The following is a 22,633-nucleotide window of genomic DNA, read 5'->3' as shown; positions in this document are numbered from 1 at the left end:
TGAGGTAAAGCTGATAGCCAAAGCTCCATTTTTGGAACGTGTTTTGCTTTTAAGAATTGACTTACATGTGAGTTTACTGAGTGAAAACGTTTTACAGGATCATGTGTACACATGTATGTGCATGTATTACAGAAGCAGTTTGCAACTGGGGGTAGGCTGGGGTCTCTGTTATTTTTTGCAGTCTTTTAGGTTTGCTATATCTGGTATCTTCTAAATGCTGACTACAGAATTTCAGATCTTGATGATTCTTTTTCACTTGGTCTGGAGATGAATGTTTACATCTCTTCTCATTTTCCCTACTGAGAATTCAACTTAATTAATGCTGCCTCTGTACAAATACAAGATTGTGTCTACTATCAGCTTTCTTGAATTACTGAAAATTAATTTTAGCATGCTCAATCTGCTCATTTGTAGAGACATCATTATTTTAACAGAAGCATTCAACAATTATGTAAAACATTACCATTATAAACTTTGGAATTAAAACCAGCTGTTGTCTGTGGAAACAGGAGATTATAACTGAATAAGGGGCAAAATGTTCTGTTGGTCATGCTGGTAACTTCAGATTGAAACTCCTAAACCACTTTTAACTTGTTTTTTGTTTGTCTTTGACAGCTGCTGCTTAAATTAATGATCATTAAAGTATGTTACTAACATAGTATCTTAGTATTATGCATAGAACTCTAATGCATTTGCCTTTAGGTCATTAGCCTAATTAAAGCATGAGTCTAACACTTGCCATTGTGTGTTGGATATGCTCACAGGATGAAACCAACACCGCCTCTAGCCAGTCTGCTGATTTGTTGTACTGGACGACATCAAAAACCATGAAGGTGTTGTCTAACACAACTATGACTACAAAAGCCATGCTGCATGCTGTCAGTGATGGACAGTGGTGGAAGAGATCGTTAACTTATCTTCGACCGTTACATGTAAGGGATTGCTGATGTGTCTCTGAACGTTTACACATTCAATGATACATTAGTATAAAAGCTAGGCTGTTTTGTAGTATCTGCTAACTGAAGACCTCAAATCAGTAAATGAACTAGAGACATGATGGGATTGTTTGCAAGCAAACCCCAATTAAAGAAGGGGTCTAAAGCTGTTTCTTTTTCTTGTTTTCTAATCTGTTTCATCCTGCTTTCTTAGCATAGCGTGGGAAGGCATAGTTGAAATTTGACAGAACTTCGAAACTTTGAGGAAGGAAGCACAGCAAAGCCCGATCTTTAAATGCTCTTTTTTTATATTGAAAGCCGTTCCTTTTCAGTTTCTCTTTTCTACCTTCTCTATCTCAGTGGATTTTCTATAGTGTTCATGATACTAGTTTTTCTGATAGTACTTCTAAACATGATTCTCTTTCCTTTAAGGATACTGGACCTCGTTCAGCATTGGTTTATGTAAGATGATACATATCTTACTCCCCACTGAATTGAATTATGTTTTCATTTACAGCTGTTTTCCTTCTGAGCAGCAGTTACAGACTCTTTAATGAGCTTTTTTACAACTAGGTTCAACTATACTTATTTTTCCCAGGGCCAAGAATTTGGAGATGTGTTAAAAAGTGGGCCTGAAGAAAATGCCATTGTGGAAAAACAAGGCTGTCATCCATTTTACGAGTCTCTGATTGCTGATCCATATGTTGCAGAAGTAAGTTTCTGTTAGAGTTCTGAAGTGTTAGTTTTTGTTGAGATGTTATAATTAAGTAAAAATACGGATTTTGGATTATTTGTGTGACTTGAAATTTTGTGCAATAGTAGGAAAAAATCGAAAAATAAACAGAAAGGAAAGCAAATGCAGGAACTAAGGCAGATAATTGCATCCAATTCAGGTGAGCCAAATAGAACTTCAGGGTATAGTGCACGTGTATCAGTTACCTTTATTTTACTTCTAGTCTGAAATCAGCTATGGCACATACCAGAACAATTCTTCAGAAAGCTTTGCGGAAGTATTGCTGAGAACAGAGAAACTGACAGAAACAAAGAGTGAAGGGAAAGACCTACTTCCAACTACAGAAGGTATGGGTACATGTATATTCATTCCTGTATTTACTATATATAGTAAACACATGAGAATCTGTGGATGGCTTTAAATATGGAGAGTTGCACACAATGATCTAAAGTATTGTCTAGGCGTTTTGTATGAATTGGGATCCAGTTTAACATCTCAAGTTCCTAAGTAGTCTTGATAGAAGTATCTGCAGAGTTTTCAAGAGAAGTGGTATGTTTAAAGTACCTCAGTAAAGACTACAATCTGAAATTTGAAAGTTGGCTTTAAATGAGCAGAAACTGGTGTTTGGGGGCTGACAAAAATACAGATGTTGGGGGGGGTGGAAGTTTTTGTAAGTTTCCTGAAAACTACCATGTGTAGATATTTAAATGAAAATTGGCAACCCAGTGTTAATGTTACTTGTATGTATGCCTGTGTATTCACTTGTTGAAATTGTGTGCAATTGTGTATACAGCTTTCAGTATTGCAAGGTTGTTACAGTATTTTATTTCCTAATTAATGCATAACTGCAGCTTTTGGAATCATCAGAACTTCTTCTGAAATTTCTACATTTTTATAGGTTATACTTAACGGTTTAACTGAAACAGTTTCACTTTTTAAAAAACAACAAACCACACAAAAACTACCTATGATTGTTTGTCTTTCATTTTGGCTATCTCCTGCTGGTTTAAGGAATGAACTGTTTAAATATTTACATGCTGTTAGTGTCTCTTGAAGGAAGAAAACTGTATTATTTTACTCTGGTAAGTTCTGCCATGAAAAATGAGTATATTAAATCACTTGCAATATGAGAAAAGTTTCAAGTGAGACTTTCTTCATTAGCCACAGTTTTATTTGAGTTGTTTAGTGAAAACCAACATATTTGTCTTACAAGTATACGATTCAGTAGTTTGACATATATGGTATTTCTACAGATAACCTGTACAGTTGTAATAGAATAACATGAATTGGAAAAGGTCAGCAACAGCTTGCATAAATGGGGATGTGTTCACATTTTGTTCCTTTCATACTCTCTTAATGCAAAAGTAGTTTCAAATCAGTACTTATGATCTCTTTTCTTGCCTGTAGAAAGCCCATAGGCTTCTGGCTGTGATTGCTGTGTCTTAAAGGAGGGGGAGGCAAGGATTAAAAAGCATTCGTTGCTTGCTTAGGACAACTGATGTTAGTTGGCAGATCTTTGGTAATACTTCCTGCTCCAGCTTGAGTAATTGGAACTGGTTTACAATTCAGTGGCTGCCTTTGAGGTGTAAATCTCAGTTTTAGGGACTTGTGCTTGAAGAAGAAATTGTAGATTCCAGCTTTAGTCTTTGAGCCTCTATCTTCCTCCTCCTGTGTGCAGATAACTGCTTTTGCAATGTTAATACTTCTGTTCTCTTCTAACACTCTTATTCTATAGTCAGTCTGAATTTCGCTTACAAGTCCCTCCAACTGTGTTAGGGAATTGAGATTTCTGTGTTTTCCTCTGGAAAACTGAGGTGTATTTATTCTGTACTCTGCAGTCCCGTATGACATGACACTTCTGGGTAGTCAGTAGGCAGCATTCTTACACATACAGTCTTAGTGTGACCGAGGCAGTGTTGTGCATCCCTGTTTTGTTGTGGTTGTCTTTCTCTGTAGGGCTTAGGGATTTGATGGGGAGGTTGAAGATGAAATTTGAATAGGAAGTTACTACAAACACTGCATTTCATTGTAACCAGAGTAGGTACTAAACTCACAGTAAACCCAGGACACTTGGTCATAACCTATCAGTCCTCAGGAGTTTTAGAACAAAGAATAGCTTAATGCTTTGCATGATTTTGTAATTGCTTACAGATATGACTGTTTCACTGAAATACATACTTTTTAAGTTTAGTGAGATTTTATCACATGCTAAATGAAGAATTGAAAGCTTGAAGCAGTTTTTGTGGGTTTTTTTAGAGAGAGAAAAAAAGGAAAGAGCTGAAACTTTCTAGGGATTGATAAATTCCAGTTATCAGAAATTATAATTTTCTTCCCTACTTTGCCTTCCAAACAGTCTTGTGGCATAAAGTAGAGACCTGCACAGGAAATAAAAATTACTTTTAAAATTAAACTTTTTTTTAGTGTTTTCCTAAGGAAATATTGCTTGTGAGACAGCAGCACTGGCTCTTTGTTTGTCAGTGCTTGTCCTTCCTGGTTTACCAACCCTCTAATGTTTAATCCCTTGGGCAAATTTCAAATTTTGCAGTGGTCTGAAATGATACTAAGTTCCTGTAAATTTTGTATGTAATTGTGTGTAAAATTGTGTGTAAAAAATGAAAGGACAGAATGGCATCCTGCTAGTGACCATAGCCTGTGATTCGAACTCAGCCCTGTTAGACATCAGAGAATTCCCATAGGGCTTCACTGAGAAACAGAAAACTGAAGTTGATCTTTGTGTATACACGTGTGTTTGTGTGTACGTAAAGTAGGCATCTGTGTATGGATATATTAACACATCTGCACACAAACACACAGAAAACTTATATTTTTTGAATTAGTACAGGGGATTTTTTTAATCTCAGAAGGGATGACAGTGGAGGCAGGTCTTAACTGCATTCTGGCAACAGGGGTGTCTTTGTGTTGAGCTTAATGCAAGAGTATGAATAACATTGTTTTCTGGCTTGTACTGGTGCTATGTTCTCTGTCAGGCTTGCTATCTGAAAGGTGAAGTTACAGTTTTGCTACTGTGGCTGTTACCATGTTGAGGATGTTAAGCTGGAAGAGAGCCCACAGTTCATCATTCCCAAGGCTTTGCAACTGCTAATTTTGCAGAGAAATGGAGAAGGATTTGGAGCCCAGATTCTTCTTTCCCTTTTCCCATTTTTTTCTGTTCAACTAGAGGTGGTTATAGGAATATATAAAGTAACTTCACTTGTGCTCAGAGTAGGAAATACCAATTTTGCAAACTAATTCATCAAGATTTTAATATTAGGTATTTCTAGAGTCCTATTACCTTTTTTAGGACGGTATACAGGTTATTTTGAATGTAGCAGAAACAAGCTATCAGGAGCAAGAAACTCTTGGTAAAAGTTTGAAGCACGAGCATAGGTGCTGTTGGACAGGCTTGTATTTGCAGTAACTGACATGTTGCCATGTAGACAGCCTCTGTGATGACCTGTCATATAGAAATTTGGGTTTTGTTTCTGGCTGAGGGCCAGCATGTAAATCCACTTCAGGCTGATGGCAAATTAATGATAATCTGAAAATTATAATTGGCCATTCAGGCCTTTTATAAATCATTCTTTGGAACAAAGAATTCACTGGGGGGCTCTGTATATAAAGTAATCAGTTCTCTTGCCAGCATTCCCTCAAGAGTAGTTTGTGTAGTGTGGGAATATAGGTATTTGAGACGTCCTTAAACAAAAAGCTAAATTGCTGGAAGGTAGCTTGTACAGATTAGAATAATCGTAAAAAATACAATCTATAAAAAAATGGAACCATAATATTATTCTTGCAATATACTTAAATTCCTTATTCAATTTCTGGTCCAGGGTTCATAAGATTTTTTTGAAGTTGTCCCTGGAACTAATAATTTAGACTTTTTTTTTACCCCAAAACCTGAATATTAAGTGTGTCATGAGAATCATTATTCTGTAATTGTTTGTTGGAACCCTGGTAGCAACAGGGTGATGCTTGACTTCAGTACAGAAGTGCTGAGAGAGAGATCCTGTTACTAATTAACAAATTCTGGGGGTTTACATTGTGTCTGTGTATCACTTCTATTTGTGGAATATAAGTTATATTGGGGCTTTTTAAACAAAAAACCCCACAAGTTTGGCATCTATAATGTAGGAAAAGCAGGTACTTTTTCTGCCAGTTTTACCAGAAATATATATTTTTATAATCAGAATAATTATTCTTCCATGCATTAATTTCTGCTATGTCATCGTGCTCATGCTTATGTTTGCGGTAAATGGCAGGACCTGGTTTTGGTGTTCCACTGATCTTATTTAAAATTCATATGACACTTGCAGGTTTGGTTCTGTGGTTTGGGTTTTTTTTCATTTTTTTTTTAAGACAAGTTTTTAATGTGGTTTATTGTGTGAATTAGAGCTCAGGTTTGAAGAGAGGACTTTTTGTACCGTTCCTCTGGTTATTATCTTTGAACATTTAAAACATAACTGCATTGATTTTACAAACAAAATATTTACCTATCATAAATTGGTACAGGTGATAACTTTATGGCTTTGCTTAGCATCTGTTACTGCACAATCTCATTGTTTGGTTAATGCATCAAATGCTTTGCCTGGAAGTCAAGGTAAAGCTGTGCTTCAGTTTAATTACATATTACCTGTTCCTGGATTGCACTATAAGTGTTTAATTAAGTATGTAGAGCTTTTCAAGCTAGTATCTAATAAAATAGGGTTACACTGAAAAAATTTCATTTGATGAATCAAAGCTTTTTTCTGCTCCTTATATGTTGCAGTTTTGCTACAACTGGCAAGCGATGCTTTACCAAATGATATGGCCTTGTCTCTTGCCTATTTGCTTGCACTGCCACAGGTATGTTGATAGTGATTTTGTTTCTGTTTTTTTGCCAGGAAAGACTATTCATAGCATTTCAAAATTCCATTAAAAAAAAAAAAAAAAGTAATTTCCTTAGGGTTTTAAAATCTTGATTCTTTGAATTCATTTAAATACACTTTTTAATAGATTGGGCTGGTGCATTTAAAGGGAACTCTGAACAAATGCTGTTGGACTGGCTTGTGAACATGGCACTGGCAAAAAGACACATTTTCTTCCTTAAAATAGTTGTCTGGCCACCTGACTGACAGTTCTAACGTAGCTCAGAAAGGTGGATAATTAGTTTGTGGTATAGAAGCAGCAAAACTGTAATTGGAAGAGCATTTTGGTTAGGTGTTTGTGCAAGAGTGTGAGAAACATTGTAATATAAAATTATATTTGTGTGTTTGTGTATGTTACTGATTTACTTCTGTGCCAGAAAAACGTAGCTACAGCTATTTCTAAGTCACAGCAAGTAGCTTTTTAGAAAGTTTGTGCACTTAATGTTGTATGCTTATTAAATCTTTCATCTAAATTAATGCTCTTTTTCTCCTAGGTGGTAGATGCCAACAAATGCTTTGAAAAGCAATTACATTCTGCGTTATCTCTCCAGCTGGCAAGTTATTACTATAGCCTGCAGATCTATGCTCGTTTGGTACCGTGTTTCAAGGACAAATGCCACCCTCTCTACAGGGTTAGTACTCTTTCTTTTTAAAACCATATTCATTAATGTACAGCATTAAAGCTATTCTGAAAAACCAGTATATGAGTTAAGCCTGTTAAGGAGCTGATCTGACTTACACTGTGAGAAGTCTTTTAAGTTACACGTAATTATTCTTCTACAGTGCTGTAAACAGACAAGTACTTCACAATTTGTGGAGGAGTTTTTGAAGCACAGTGTTAAGTGTCATTTGTAGGTAATAGCACTGTCAGTCTTCAAAGTAGTTTATAAAAACTGAGCAATAATGAGCATAACCTGTGCTGCTATCTTGCAATACTGATACAATATAGTACTTCCTAGAAGAGTCAAGTGTCCATTTCAGCAAGAATGGTGCTATGCAAAAAGTTTCTGTAGCCTTCCCTGAGGTGTGCTATTTTGTATTTCGGTTTACATATGGTGTTTTGAGAATTCATCCTCATTCATTGATGAATTGGTTGATTTCCTTTGATAAGTGTCTCTTTTTGAAAAGGCACAGCTTTCCCTCTTACTCATTGCCTGTCATTAAAGCAGTTACATGGTAAACTTGGAACTAAATTGAAGAGGTGACATACAAAGATTTAACATGGCAGCATTTGCCATTTCTGCCAAGATACTAGAGTAAAAACTCTTCTTTGCCACTCCAAGAGCCTTTCTGAATTTACACCGATTCTTTTTTTTCTGCGCACAAGCTCTCCGGACTGCTTGGTTTTCAGCAAAGATGAATCACTAATCACCACTGTGGCATGAGAGCAGATTTTGGTTTTTTTCCCCGTGTTCAGAATGACTGCTGATTTACAGAGGAAAGCCTGTTTTGGTATTTGCCCAGTTCTGCAAGTAGGCCGCCTTTCATGTTCCTGCTGAGATTTGCATTCTTTCCATCTTCTGTTTAGACGCTAAGTGAAAACTTAGCTCACAACTGAAATTTGGGGGGCTTGCAAAATATGTTGGTTGTGAGGAATTAATTCATGTTTGTTAAGTAGCTTTCCCTGAGCTGAGGTCCACCTGCTGCAAGACACCTTTGATGGGGAAAAAATATATTTTTTTTTTAGTTTAGCATTTTGAAACAGTCTTATTTTATAGAAAGAGCTGTGAATCCTTTTGAAAGAGGAAGTCATAAGAGCAAGGATGGTAAAGATGAATTGTTTCTGCTCCAACTGCTGTTTAATAACCAAAGTCTTATCAGTAGCACCATGTAGTTTATCTCTTACTGATACAGTCTTTGGCTAAATCTTTTGTTCCATCTTGGTAAAATACTGTATGCAACTGTGATAAGCAGTGGATTCTAAGTTTGCTAAAAATAATGTGCTATGTTTAAGTACTATTCTTAAAACAGTAGCTTTTGAAAACAACTGTATGAGAAGATCCTGAATGAAGAGCACACCAAGAAAGGGGGGGGGGGAGGGGGGAAAACCTGAATGCCCAGTAAGACTCTCCCCCCACCCCCCAAAAAAAACCCAACAAACCCCCAAAACCAAAACCCAATCAACCAAACAAAAAACCCACAAAACATCCCCCCCCCCCAACCCCACAAACCCCCCCCACCAACCAACCCAGACTTAAATGCTTAGTTTATACTGCAAAACAGCCATTTGAGTAAATGTACACTTAAATGCTGGTAATAAAGAATGGCTCTACTTACAAGTTGCTGTCCTCAATGCCATACCAGATGCTGTTCATGGAAATAGATCTAGCCGTGGGTTTTGGTTTTGTGTTTCCAAAGAGCTCTGTGGGGGTTAAAAAACCATTGCTCTTAATCTTTTATGGTACATACTTTTATGAATATGATAAACTCAATTGTATACGTCATTACATAGTAGATTGTCTTCCAGCTCTTGCCACTAGTGTCTTGCATCACCTTTATCTTAAAACTGTTCCGTAAAGCAGAAATGTGTACCTAGGCCATTTTAAATGTATCATTCAAAGCTGTGCATTGTTCTTAGAAGATAATTGAGTGTGGGTTTTAGGTGAGAGTGTGTAACCAATCCTCCACACCCCCACCCCAAACCTTTACATATTCAGTAAAGATTTAAATCTGGCACTTCAGCCACATGCTTAGAAGGTGGATCCTCGAGATAATAGAACATTTATTTCTGTTTAGCAGCATCTGAGTCACAGTGTGATTTCTCCAGTCGGCTGAATCAAGTACCCTGCCTGAAAACTCTAGCTGAATTTATAAGAAGCTGTAAAGAGGCATGGAAAAGTCTACGTTTCCTTTGTTTACTTTAAAATAATACTGTGTAAATCTTTCAAAACAGTAAATGAGTACATCTGGCATAATGAGAGATACGTTCTCAGAATGAAAATGACAGTTGTGTTATAAGGATAATGTGGAGTAGTGGGGGAGAGTTCCCTTTCAGCTGGCTAAGATAGACCTTTAGGACTTGGTCATTAGTCAAGAAAGACATTTTGAAGGAATGATTGGGTCTGTTGCGTGAAGGCTTGATTATGTTTTTTTTTTTTTTAAACTGCAATGTGAAATACCTACAGCTAATATCTGCACATCAAAAAAGAATCATAAATTGCCAAAAATTCTGATTAACTTTTTTGTACTGTTGATGTCCAAAAGGAAATCAGCTTGATAATCAAGTTATTACTTTGCTTTAAGGAGGAAAAAAAAGGATTTAGGTGTAAAGCGCTGCTTCAGTTTTGTACGCAAGACAATTTTGAACTTTAGTTGTTATAATAATATGAACATAATAGTTATAGTTTAGGGCATCTGACCTATATCAGTTTCTTCTCCTGAGTAAGATGTTAGATCTCTACAACCAAATGAAACCATAGGTAAAGGTCTAAGAATAATGCCAGACAGAACAGAGCAAAATTTCCAGAAATGGACTGGCTGTGGAAAGCATTGGTGTAAGGAGGCACATGACCTTTAGAGAAGCTATATTTATTTTTGGTTTAGGTCTGTACTGCCTCTGGCAGAGGTGGGGTTAACTTTCTTCATAGCAGCCCCTATGGCACTGTGCAGCGTTGATAACACGCTGGTGTTTTGGCTGGTGCTGAACTTTGCTTGCACAGCATCAAGGCTGTCTTCCCACTACCACTGATTCACTGCTCACTACTTCCAAGTCTTGATGAAGAAGAAGAAAAGTCATACAGATGAGCCAGAAATTTGCTGGATAATTTTTGCTGTTAAAGCTTTTCTCATTTGTCCTATTCCAGTGATCTGATAAGTGAGCAGGATAAATATATCTGGAGGATTTCACTCTAGAAAGGAGTGAAAAACTTTAATTATCCTAAGGCTAATTAGTACTTTATGTTCCTGTCCCCATGCTAATAATCTAATGCTGAGGTGTTTCTGTGGTTTTGGAGAGGATTATTTTACTGACTTTAGCTGGGGGATGAGCTTTTTTCTTGGAGCATCAAGCAACAGTTCTAACAGATACTGTTAAGTTGCAGAGGGGAATGGGAATTTTGCAGTTAATAGCAGAGGAGGAATGTTGCCATTAGCAGAAAATTCTTAGGTTTATATTTTATTCCCTTACCTGTTATTTTCATTCAAGAAAATGATTACTGCCCTTTTGTGCATTGCAACTGGCAATATATGCAGCTAGAAGTTAATTCCATACACGAAGTAATCGCACATTGGAAATCAAATGCTTATTAAATGGTTGCGTATTGGTTTGTGTTTAATAATAATATCCTGTCATATTCCTAACTTATAAACTTAACTCACTAGAAACAGTATATACATTTTTATTCTGAAATTGGGTGTGTGTTCATGAAGTTTACTGGAGTATTAACACTGATGCAGAAAACTAACAAACTATGTCAGTCAGTCTTGTTTCATTCTGTCTGAACATTCAGCTCTTCATCCATAAGTGCAATGGCTAGCACAGTCTGTTGTAGATGGTAAAATGGTAGAGTGCTCTTTTAGGTTGGCTTATGATGGACTTAAAACATGACCTTCTTTAATTGTATTACTATTTTAATTCATGATTCAAGCCCTTGCCTCCTCTTTGACCCCTCTTTCTCTTTGGTTAGTGATGCTGAGAACTCGCAAATTTCCTTTGGCAGTGTAATTTCTCCCCTTTGCTTCCCTGTTTGAATTTTATGTTGTATGTTCTGCTTCAAGTTGAAGTTTCTTTGCTGGTCTTTAGGTTGCTCCACTTCCTTGTCACATTGCTCTTTATGCCTGGCACTTCCTATTTTTTTATATACGAGGCTGCTTGCTTGTACGTGTTCAGATACAATTACTCATTAATATTTGAGGGGGCGGAAATAACGTCTTATCTCATTTGGCATATGCATCTAAATCCAGTGCATGTCTGCCCCAAAACTTGAAAAGATGAGAGTGTAACTCCTTGAATCTACACTGCACTAGTCTCTCTCCCATTGACCTTCCCGCATATGCATGGAGTCTGTGGTGGAGAGGAGAACCAGGGAGATAGAGGGCAGTAGGGGAAGGCACCGTGAATGAGATATGAACTGGCAGACTAAGAACTTGGGAGAAGTTTTCTTTGGTGGTGTTTTGTGGGGTTGTTTGGGGTTTTTTTTTGGGGGGGAGAGGGTGGGTGGGGTGGGGTTCTTTATTAAAAACGCTAAGGTAGATCAAACACTGTAGTATTGATATGACATTTTAATAATTCAAAGAGCTTAGTATCATCAGAAAACTTAAATATTTATTGCTTATCCCTTCTCCAAGTCATTGATGAGTAAAAGTGGTCTCAAAACTTGCCCCTAGAGGACTTGCTGCTGACTCTCCCCTACCTGGAAAGTGATCACTAAGCATTTACCTCTCCTTTTACCAGGTTTCAGTTCATAAAAATACCTTTGTTCTATCCCCAGGCAACCTAAGTTTCCTGAGTGGACTTTGGTGAGGAAACTTGTCAAATAGTTTTGGAAGATCTGTATATATTTTGCCACAGGATTCCCTTCATCCATGTGCTCCTTGACACTCTCATAGTCCTCCAGCAACCTAACAAAGTTAAGTTCTGTTTACACAGGTCATGCTGACTCTTTCCCACCAAGCTCTGTTACAGTCTGCCATCTTGCCAGGGATGGAAATCTGACTTGCTGATCTGTGATCCTCTTGAGTTCCATTTTTCAGATGGGACTTTTGCACTCTGGCACAGTGGTTTTTTAGAACATTCGTTGATGCACCTTAGCCTGCCATTTAACATAATTTCTCATTGGTGTTCCTTGGGAACAGAGGGATGAACGCCATCTGGTCCTGGTGGTGTGCAAGTACATCACTTACCTAATTGGCCTGACACTTCAGATACATTTTCTTCTAACTTTTCTCTAACTCTTATATCTTTTGAGCTCTGTCCCTCACATCTTCAGCAGTGAGGGCTGACACAAAGTGCTTATTGATTTCATCTGCTATGGACTTATCCATGAGGGCCCCTTTGACACCTTTTCACCAGGTGATCCTGCCACTTCTTTAGCTGCTTCCTGATTTTGAGTAACTTTTCAGAACTTTTTGCTGTCAGCTTTCCTGTTCTTTGTAAGACATTTTCCAGGTACTTTTTAGGCCCTTTGAATTTCCTCTTTGGCCTGTCCCATTTTGTATCTTTTCCTCATTGATTTGTTTACTCCTTAGTGATGTCTCAGCAAATAAACACACTTTTTTTTTTTTTTTTTAAATGAATGAGTATCTGATCTAACAAAAATTGTGAGCTCACTAAACACTATTATGTTTGAAATCTTGAAGTTCAGGTAAGCTCTCCTGAACTAGCAGTCATTGTGGACCTTTGAACGTCTTTCAGTATGATCTCTGAAATAGTAATCCAGCAGTTAGTGACATTGCAGTCAGGTTGTGACAGCTGTGTTTGAGGCTTGTCTGATACAGATAAGCCAGTGCTTCACAGATCCTCCTATTTGTTTTAAGTACACAACACTAAGAAGCGTTGCCACTCTTACTTGGGACCAAATGATATTTAGGTGACTCAGAAAAGAGCTATTTTTAAATAGTTGGGACATTCCCCCTTCTCTCTCCCCCCCCCCCCCCCCTTTTTTTTTAATTTCTTCAAAATGAATTGTGCTTAAGAAAAAGAGATGTTTACAGTGTTGCTTACTTTTTTCTCAAGGGTTATATAAGCTATTCTGTTAAATCCTACTTCTGAAAGCAGAGTGAGTGTTGTTCTTGAGCCAGCTATTCAGAAATACTCTTTTAGAAAAGAGAATCTTCAAACCAGGCTTCCATTTCAGCAGAGGTTTGAGGTCTAGCTTGGCTGTGTTCCTCTGGAGACATATTTGTGGCTGATCATGCAAGGGTGGTAGCTGGGGTAAGTACTAATGCTTTCATTTTTGCAAAGGGTTTAGTTCCTCTCTGGGAAACAATATAAAGGTGATCAACAGCTTTTTGAAGCAGTCTTGCCCTAGTCAATTGGCTTTGTCTTTTATTTATTTGCCTTTTCTGTGCTTTTGCAACTGTTTTCTCCAGTCAGTGAGCATCATTAATTATAAGCAGCCCAACTGAAATTTTCTATTAATCATAAAACAGAAAAAAAATTAAACAAAATTTGGCAATGTAGGTAACTTTTCAGACAAACCCAAATTCCCATCAAGTGAGAGAGCTGGCTCCTCTGTCTCTTCGAGTTTCAGTGGTTTGGCTGTGTCGTGGTGGCAATTTTTTTGGTGGTTTGTGTGTGTGGGTTTTGTTTTGTTTGTTTTTATCTTGCAAAATTGAGGATAAATGCTAGATTTGCCTTTATAAATTTAGCCTAAAAAGCTATCCATGTAAATGTACACCACCATTAGAGAAGCTAGTCACTGAGAAAATCATGCTTCTGATCACAAGTGCTAGCAGTGCTTGTGGATTACGATGAAAAAGTATTTGACTTCTGGTATTTTAATAACTGTTAGGGAAGGGAAAATTATGTCTTACAGCTCATGGAATATTTAGTTTTCAGGCTTTAAAACAGTAAAGTATAGAAATATTTGCATATATCCAGCCAACTAACGGTACAAACTAAAAGGATACAGTATCGTACTTCAGCTAAAACTGTATCATATCGTACTGAAGTTTTATAGTAGGAGCGTGTACTTGTCCCAGAGTCTGTATATGACTACAGCTGCTGTTATATAGATCAAATTAAAAGGCATATTCTGAAAGAGTATACAATAACATAATTTATTCAAAAAGAAAGCACAATTATTAGTTTTTTAGAGAAGAAGGAGGTAGAAGGTTAAGATAATTACCTAAATGGGGACATTATTTATTGAGACTAATGCTGAATGCAAATGGGAAATTAATTATGTACTATGGATTTAGTAGCCAATTCACTCAAAACCATGTAGTAATTTTGTATTTTTAGAGGTGGTCTTTCAGTTGACATTTAAACTTTTATGTATCATCTGTTAGTTCCACTAAAACAGCTGTCAGGTGAAATAATGAGAAGAGATTTTTCTACCTAAACCTGAGTTGACAATATCTTACTCAATAACAGAGAGTCTGTAAGAGAACACAAGGTAGAAAAGAAACAGTGAAAACATTTTATCTTTGGACAAACTATTTCTCACTCTTGCTGGACTAGCTGATTAAAAACAAAGCAAAAAAGCATTTGAAACAGAGCACTAGAGCAATTTCTTCAACTCTTTAGGCACAAGTCATTTAACATAACTGTAGAAACAACTGCTTGGACAACACTTCAAATTATTTTTGTTTTATTACTTAACAGCAGCCTCTTGCTTCCCACCCTCCCCTGCAGGAATACTGGTTTCTGTATTGGAAATTATATTGATTTAACTTATACCTGGTGGTTTTATTTGGGCTTAAAGTAATTCTGTTATTTTTTCTTATGATGCTGGCTATTAAAAGATCATGTGTTATTTCTGTAACCAAGTTTCATTTGTTAGTTCTACCTTAAAATATCTTTAGTAAGAATACAAGGCAATTTTTAGATTAACATGCAGATATTAACAATCAGTAGTCTATAAATACTGCAGATATCCTGGCTGACTATATGATTTAATTTTATGATGGGTGGCTGTTTGTCATTAAAGCAAGATATATAGATAAATTTAACTACATTTTATCCTTGGTTTTGAGTATTCTGATAATTCTAGGCAATGATTGTGCTACAGTTTGTGGGGCAAATAGTTAAAAAACCATGGGTTTGTGTAATAGATGCTGTACACTGCTTAGCCCAATTCTAATACCATCTTCAGTGTAATTTTTGAAGCAGAAATAAAACCAGCAGGAAATATTATTTTAAGATTGTGTGCTGGCAACATCTGATTCGTAATTCAAAACTAACAGCTTAATTCTCAGTTGTTTCTTATTCAATCTCATCTGGAGCCTTTGTTGGCAGAAAATACTCCTGGGTTTCTACTTGGGTCATATCTTTAATCATGCCAGCATCTTGGGCAACCTTTTGCCCTTATAAGATTCAATTAATTTCCAATGTAATGATCTTGAAATGGCAGTGGTGTATGCTGTCTTCCTATTCCAAGTGTTTCACTTTTCAACCATTACATTGCAGCATTGCTTATTCAAAACATACAGCATTCCTTTTATTAAAAAAAAGAAACAAACAAAATAGCCAAAGAGATGGTTTGTTCTTTGTAGACTCCAGTTTTGCAATATTATAATTTTTCAGCCTTTTATAGATTTTGCATTCTCAATGTACTTCTGTTCATAAAGCAACAAAGCACATTTGCATGTAATGTCATTTATGATCATATGTTTGCAGTTTGAATTGTTATGGCAGGTCCCTATTGCCTGATAGTGGAAGAAAGCAGGACCTTGGAAATTAATTAGTTTCAATTTCACTGAAATTGTGAATGCTTATTTACAAACTGTTTATCTGTATTTTTGTGTTCCCCTCATAATTAACCAATTCTTTTGGTTTTGGCTGGGTTTTTTTGAGGTGAATTAGTTTATTTTAATTTTACTACAAATGTACATACTGGCTTTCCACTAATTTCCCCAGAAATTCAACTAATCCCTTAAAGTTAGTACTAGCCTTAAACTGCTAAGAGGGCTAGGACTGTGAAGCCCTCAGTCACCTGTGTAATCTGCATTTTGTATTAACATTTTAAATTGTGTTTGTGTAATATATATGTTTGAGAGTGTTTTAAACTTGGTCACTTCAAGTGAGAGGTAATTGTACTGGAATTTAAACTGTGGTCCAGGAGCATTTGTTTTGTGCAGCCACTCATCTAGAATGAAGTTTTAAAACAACCAGTTTCAGCTCTTGGAATAAAGAGAAATCTGGATGAAATCTGTGGTGAAGATGAGAAGGGAAGTTAGGGAGCTAGAGTCCACGGCTGCATTCTTGGATCTACAAAATCCAGATCTACCTTTTTGAGTACAGTATGAATTTGCTTGTTTGCATCAGCCATGTACAGTACTGCGGTGACAAACAATTTTAGAGAGTACGAACAGACTTTAAAATAATCATACTTAAATATACCTTTGACATTAGAGTATGTTACAAAAACTTCTGATGATCATTTAAGTTTATGAATCTGAAATAGAGAATTGTTTTAATATTGTCTGAATATGTAAGACCTTCCTTTAGGTTTGATAATTGAGGATTTATTGCACAGCTCATCTCTACTTCATTTTTTTTGGTTAGTTTGTACAAATTCATTGTGATGCATCTTGCAGCTTATAAAAGGTATTCTAGTAGGTATCCTCCTGTGCTGACTTGGTGTGGTTTCACTGGTAGGTGATGGGATTTTCTGCTTCCTGTACCCATTTAAAAAACAGTTGTGAAGGCTGATCCTGAAGAAATCGGTGTTGTCACCCAACAATATGTGTAGCTGCAGCAGTGGAAGAACAAAAACATTGAAGTATCCTTGCACTTGAGTGATGTGACAGTACAGGTTTTATTTCTGAGATGTTCTGGTAATCCATCTCAACCATACAGTTTATCTTTTGCTTTGAGCAGATCAGACAGGAGGCAGCTGTGATCTGAAAGGCAGGCCACCCCAGATTCATATGGCGCTGTGTCTATGTTAATGTACTCTTGACACAGTGTGACAAGAAGACTCGGTTGAGGACAAGTGTCGCTGATTTAATTAATCCTATGGAGGAATGGGGTTTACTTCTTGAGTGAACAGGCATGTTCAGATTTCATTTCTTGAGTGAACTGTTAAGATTTAGCAAATCTCTCTCCTGTAAATCTTTTTTCCTGCTTTGGTGTGTTTGGAAAAGTGTCCCCTTTGTGTTTTTCTTCATTCCTTGTTTTCTTGCTTCTCTCTCCATCAGATTTATAGCACATTGAATCTCTTGCTACAGGCACCACTGTGGCAGTTGCTACAAGGATTAGGGAGAGCTGTCCTTTTCTCCCTGAAATGTTAGTGCTTTCCAGAGGTGTAATTTGGTTCCCTTGGAAGCGCTGGATGTGGCAGGGTAGTGATCAAAGTGCAGCTGTCTGCAACAGGATTTTACGTGCTGCTCCCTGGTATCTCTTGCTTTGTCCATGTGCTGTCATCTCCTAGTTTTGCTAATCATTAGGGTTTTGCTTGGTGTACATATCTCCCTCTGTAGCATGATCTCTTTCTTAGGATCACTTAAAATGGTTTAGAACAAATCTGGTGTTACAGGGTCTGGACACAACATGTCTTCTGCCTTCCCATTCATTTTCCAATAGCTCACTGTGGCTGCAGCTTTTAACCATTACCAAAAGATTACTGTTGCAGCTTCAATCCAGAAAGGTCCACCACATCAGTTAGGTACTTGGGTGATTGTAAGTGGATTAGCCTCGATCTAAGCAGTTTTTCATGTCAGTGTTCCTAGTCAATTCTGTATTACAGTCTGAAAATGTCCATTAAAAACAAACCAAAATAATAATATTCTTATATTCCTTTTTAGAGCAGTTGGGAAGATTCTTGGTCTTAAAAGAAGTAAACAAGCTAAATAAATAGCCTTTCAATGTTCTAATATTATCTCAATGACATGTTTAGAGTAGAGCTTTTTATTATTTATCTGTCTTACCATAGCTGTAAAATGGTTGCCACTTTCTGAGCAGGAGAGGAACAGGAGAAAAAACTGACTCAGATTCCTTCCCCCCCTGCCCTCCATGTGTATGGCTGAATTAAGTCTTTTAAAGAGATTTGAAAGAAAAAAGAAATAGCATATTAGGCGGGGCATGGGGTGGGGGATAATAAAATCGAAATTATTTTAGAGATCAGGGTGAAGAAATTCCAAGATGAAAACATTTTCTCTCTCTTTAAAACCAGTGTTGCTTTTGTAATATCGCAGTGACATACAGATTCTGAAGTGCTTTACAGGTGTGACTCCCAGAGGATGGTCAAAGAGAAATACAGCTTTAACACATCTAGTCAGGTAGACCCTGATCCCCAGCAGAGGCTTACTGCTTACTGGTAATACCTGGTGGTACAATATTGACACTAACTTGTGCTAGGTAAATGACATCTAATAGCATGAAATTAAATTAACTTTATGTTGAAGCAATGGATGTTTATTTCTTTTCTCTCTCCCCCCCCCCCCCCCCCCCCCCCTCCCCAATTCCCGAAGACAACACAACACTGTTGTTATGTTACAGCACAAAACACAGTGCTAGTCGAGTAGATGAGTAAAATGCTTTGGCAGGTAGTTCATGAGGGATTTCCCTGGCAATGCCAGGGAGGCTCACAAGGGTGTAATACATTTGGGTCAGCTCTTGTGGCTCCTCTGGACACTTGTGCAATGTTTGTTGCTGTGTTCATATGTACAGTACCCTTCCTGAATGATCAAGGAGGGGAAGCCATGTTTAGATGTCTGCCCAAAAGCACTAGAGGAGATGTGTCTGGCAAAGCCGGGGGGTTGGACACCTAGGCATGATTTCTAGCTATCTGAAGGATTCTGAAAAGCCAACAGAGATAATGGTGTAGTAGCAGTTTGGGGTATTTTTGGTGGGTTTATTTGGTAGATAACATTAGAAAGAATACAAGTTGAACATGAGGTTTTATTGATCTTGTCAAAGTTCATTTGTGTTTACAGAGACTGCTGTAGAAATTTATTTTTTTCTAAGTACCTGTTACAATTTTAAGAAAGTCAAAGAATTTGTAAACCCTGTGAATGCTGCACTAAGAATCAACCTTTACTGATTTTGCTGATTTTCTTTATGGCCAGCTACTATTACTAACTATTTATTATGGTCTTTTCAGTTAAAAACTATTATGACTTTTTTGAATACTGGCAATAGAGCTATAACCAACTTTATTAGTGTTTGTTAGAACAAGCATCATGTCTAATTGAACTAGGTATCTAATGGTGTAGAAATCTTTGTGTTTATCTTTTAAAAAACATTATTATTAAAAACAAGTTCTACACAGCTTGATACCAAACTCTTTACGTTTTTAATATTTTTTCCCTTGAGCTTGTGTTGAATGCTTGATCCTGCGCAAGTTATATCTGCACAAACAGCACTGTTATTTTAAGAAAAAATTTTAAATCTATAGAAGGATTACAAATCTGAGGGAAGGAAAACTGTGTGTCATTCCAGTAAATGAGTTTTGCAAACAACTGCAACTTGAGAAAAATTGTTTTCTATAAGTCAAAAAAAACCCTAGAATGTCTCACGTCAGATATAAGTATAGGCTCTTGCATGAAGCAGGCTGTGGAATTTTTCTAAACTAATTATTGATTTCACATGCTCTGATAGTTTGGAGCATAAGTAAGGGATAAAAGAGGATAGCATTTGACTGAAAGATTTTTGGTAGTGAAGAGTTCAATGCAATCCCTGGCAACTGCTTGCAATAAAAATAAAAAAAACCAACACCAAGAAATTGTGTTTTCTTAATTCTGAATGTATATCTGATAACATATATAGCTATTATATCTCATATTTTTAATCTCCAACATTGAAGAGTTTTTGCTTTTTTACCTTACATATGTATGTATATACATACATGGGTGTTCATACAGGTTATGATTCTATTGTTCTCTGTTAATAAGCTCAATAGACCCTAAAACATTATTTCTGAAGATATTGTATATTGCTGTGTTTCTTAAATCTTTCAGATATTTTTTGTGATGCTTTTCAGAGCCGTTCCTTTTATAACATATTTCAGAACTTCAACACCCATAGAAAAACCTAGTAGTGGGAATTGGTTCTCTTCATGACAATCATCAGTGTAATGTTTTTGTTTGTTGTTCCTCATAGGTACAGCCAAGGTTCACATTCATCCTTCAAGCAGCATATACATCAGATTATCTTCCACTTCCTTCTCTTTTCCTCCCTGTAACAGTTTGTTGTCATTATTATTTGTCGTGGTACTACTGTATCACACAGTGGTCCTTGATCCAGGTTTTTTATTTTTATTATAACCTGGTAGTGAAACAAGAGGTAGAAGAGATTAGAATAACAGAAACCATGAAACAATACTGACCAATTCGATAGAGAGAAGTTCTGGAGGAACTGCACACTTACTACTGCATCTTTGTAGGTATTATTTGGCAAAAGTATTAACAGGAAAATGGTTAAGCTGATTAGAGGACCTTAAATTATTCCGTTGAAGCATAAGCAGGCAGCATGCGACATTGCACACAGGGAATGTAACAAATGGGGAATAAAGATTGACAACAGTGAGAGATGTCATTTGAGAGGGCTGACAACATGATTGGAAGTACAGTGGGATTTTTTTTAAAAAGGTATTTCACATTTAAAGGTGAAGATTGCCCAGTATATTGAAGACAACAGTGGACCAAAACCAAAATGATTTTAATCTGTCTTAGTAATTATTATTACTTTAAGTTGTTGTTGTAAATACTCAAGTTTAATGCTGCCTAATGGTGAAAAATTACGTGCTGTTTAAGAATCTTATTGAAAATGTTATCATTTCATCTTCAGAAACCATTTGTCAATGAAGAGTTTTGGTCTATTTGTTTGAAAATACTTTCAAAATTATGTACTTTATGAACAATCGGGTGGGCTGTGCACTGGAAGAAGAGTGCTAATGCTGAATTCTACTCTTCTTAATGGAGAGAGGGGAAAACTTAGCAAAAGGGCAAATTTACCCTTACAGGTTGTCGGAGGAACCTGCCTTTCTCAGTGGACTGTACAGAGGATTTAGGCAATTATGTTAAACAGTTTTCCTCATCTTGCTCTGAGCCTCCATGCGGTTTTCTAATGTATCACCTAAAATGAGATACCAAGATACATAATAAGCAGTGGATTGGTTTCCGGCTGATATAATTGTATTGTAGAGGCACTGCTATGCTTGCCTATCTCTTTTTTGAGGTTTTATTATACTGTTACCAATCTTCTAAGCAACCTTGAAAGAACTGCTGATGATGTTTATAAAATCGATGAGTTTGTGATGTTTAGAGGGCTTCAGAAAAATATCATGTGGAGAGGAAAAAGGATGCCCTGTAGCATTTAATATGACTTGGTGAGCAGCCTGTCAGCTAAGGCCTGAAAAGAAAAAAAGAAAAAAAAATCAATTTAGAATGACCAGCAAGTCATAGAAAAATTCAAGCATGCCTTAGGGTTCAAACATTTGGTGCGTGTTTTATCCTGCTGTGTACTCTAGTTAACATTCATAAGATTAGCTTCTAATTTAGCAGAATTATTCTGTAATAAAAACAAAAGTATGTTTGTCCAGTACACTCAGCATTTTTGAGATTGGTTAAATCAGCTCTTTTAGAAAGTAGTTCAACTACAGTTGGCATCCCCAGGTATTTTTCGGTGACTTTTTTGGTGGCATTCCTCCTTCAGTGGATTTTATGTAGAAATCACGGTGCTTCCTTATGTCATTGTGCTGCTGGTGGCCTCGTTTTTCATGGAAGAGAGAAATCAATGTGCTGAGTGATGGCATATCGCACACAACTGCGTTCAAGTGGAAGCACCTAGACATAGTCACAGTCCAGATCTTAAGATAATTGAGAACTCTCTACAATACATGTGTACTTTTTTCATTTCAAACATGCAGACTGTATTTGTTTCGTGTTCTGAACTGTTGCTTTGCTACATGTGTTTCTGGTTGCAGAACATAGTGGTTGATTAAATATGCGCTTGATGTATAACTTCTAATCCAGCAAAGTAAGTTTTATTTGTGATGAAGGTATTTTGAAAACAAAGGTTGTCCTAATTCATGGATGGTCAATATTTAATTATTTGAAGGTTTCAGAGTGTAGACAGTGCCTCATGTAATGCAGATCCTGCAGCGCTTCTCATTCTTTGCAAGTATTGGTGCTTGACACTTAAAATACTAAACTATTCCTTTTTTCAAATATGTATGATAGAAGTATATCAGAAATTCAGTAACAAGAAAACCAAGTTTGCAATATTGCTTCTATTCTTATTTTTGAAGTAGAGGCTCTATTTTAGAGTAAACTTAATTGTAATGTTTGGATTGAAGATAGATTTGATGAGTTTTCTTTGATTTCTTGAAGCATTTTACCAATCAGTTTCTTACCAGTGAACTTTGCCTAGTTCAAAGTTAATAAAAATGAGGGGTTTAAAAACAAATTAATTCAGTCATAGTGAAGAACTTGTTACTATTAATTTGGTTAGGTGG

At 36.6% G+C, this 22,633-nt stretch overlaps 1 protein-coding gene across 1 annotated transcript in view; it reads left to right on the top strand.

The window, feature by feature from the left end:
* NBAS (NBAS subunit of NRZ tethering complex) overlaps nucleotides 1-22,633 on the top strand; it is a 186,875-nt gene that overhangs the window by 90,092 nt on the left and 74,150 nt on the right. The window contains exons 36-40 of the mRNA XM_080390504.1: nucleotides 765-932; nucleotides 1,534-1,647; nucleotides 1,892-2,015; nucleotides 6,434-6,510; nucleotides 7,067-7,204. Of these exons, the coding sequence (XP_080246630.1) occupies nucleotides 765-932; nucleotides 1,534-1,647; nucleotides 1,892-2,015; nucleotides 6,434-6,510; nucleotides 7,067-7,204 (621 nt within the window). The remainder of the gene's footprint in view (nucleotides 1-764; nucleotides 933-1,533; nucleotides 1,648-1,891; nucleotides 2,016-6,433; nucleotides 6,511-7,066; nucleotides 7,205-22,633) is intronic.

Source organism: Falco punctatus, assembly GCF_963210335.1.
Source record: "Falco punctatus genome assembly, chromosome: 5".
NCBI lineage: Eukaryota > Metazoa > Chordata > Aves > Falconiformes > Falconidae > Falco > Falco punctatus.
The sequence above is the reverse complement of the archived record's forward strand: the minus strand, read 5'-3'. Positions and strand labels throughout refer to the sequence as shown.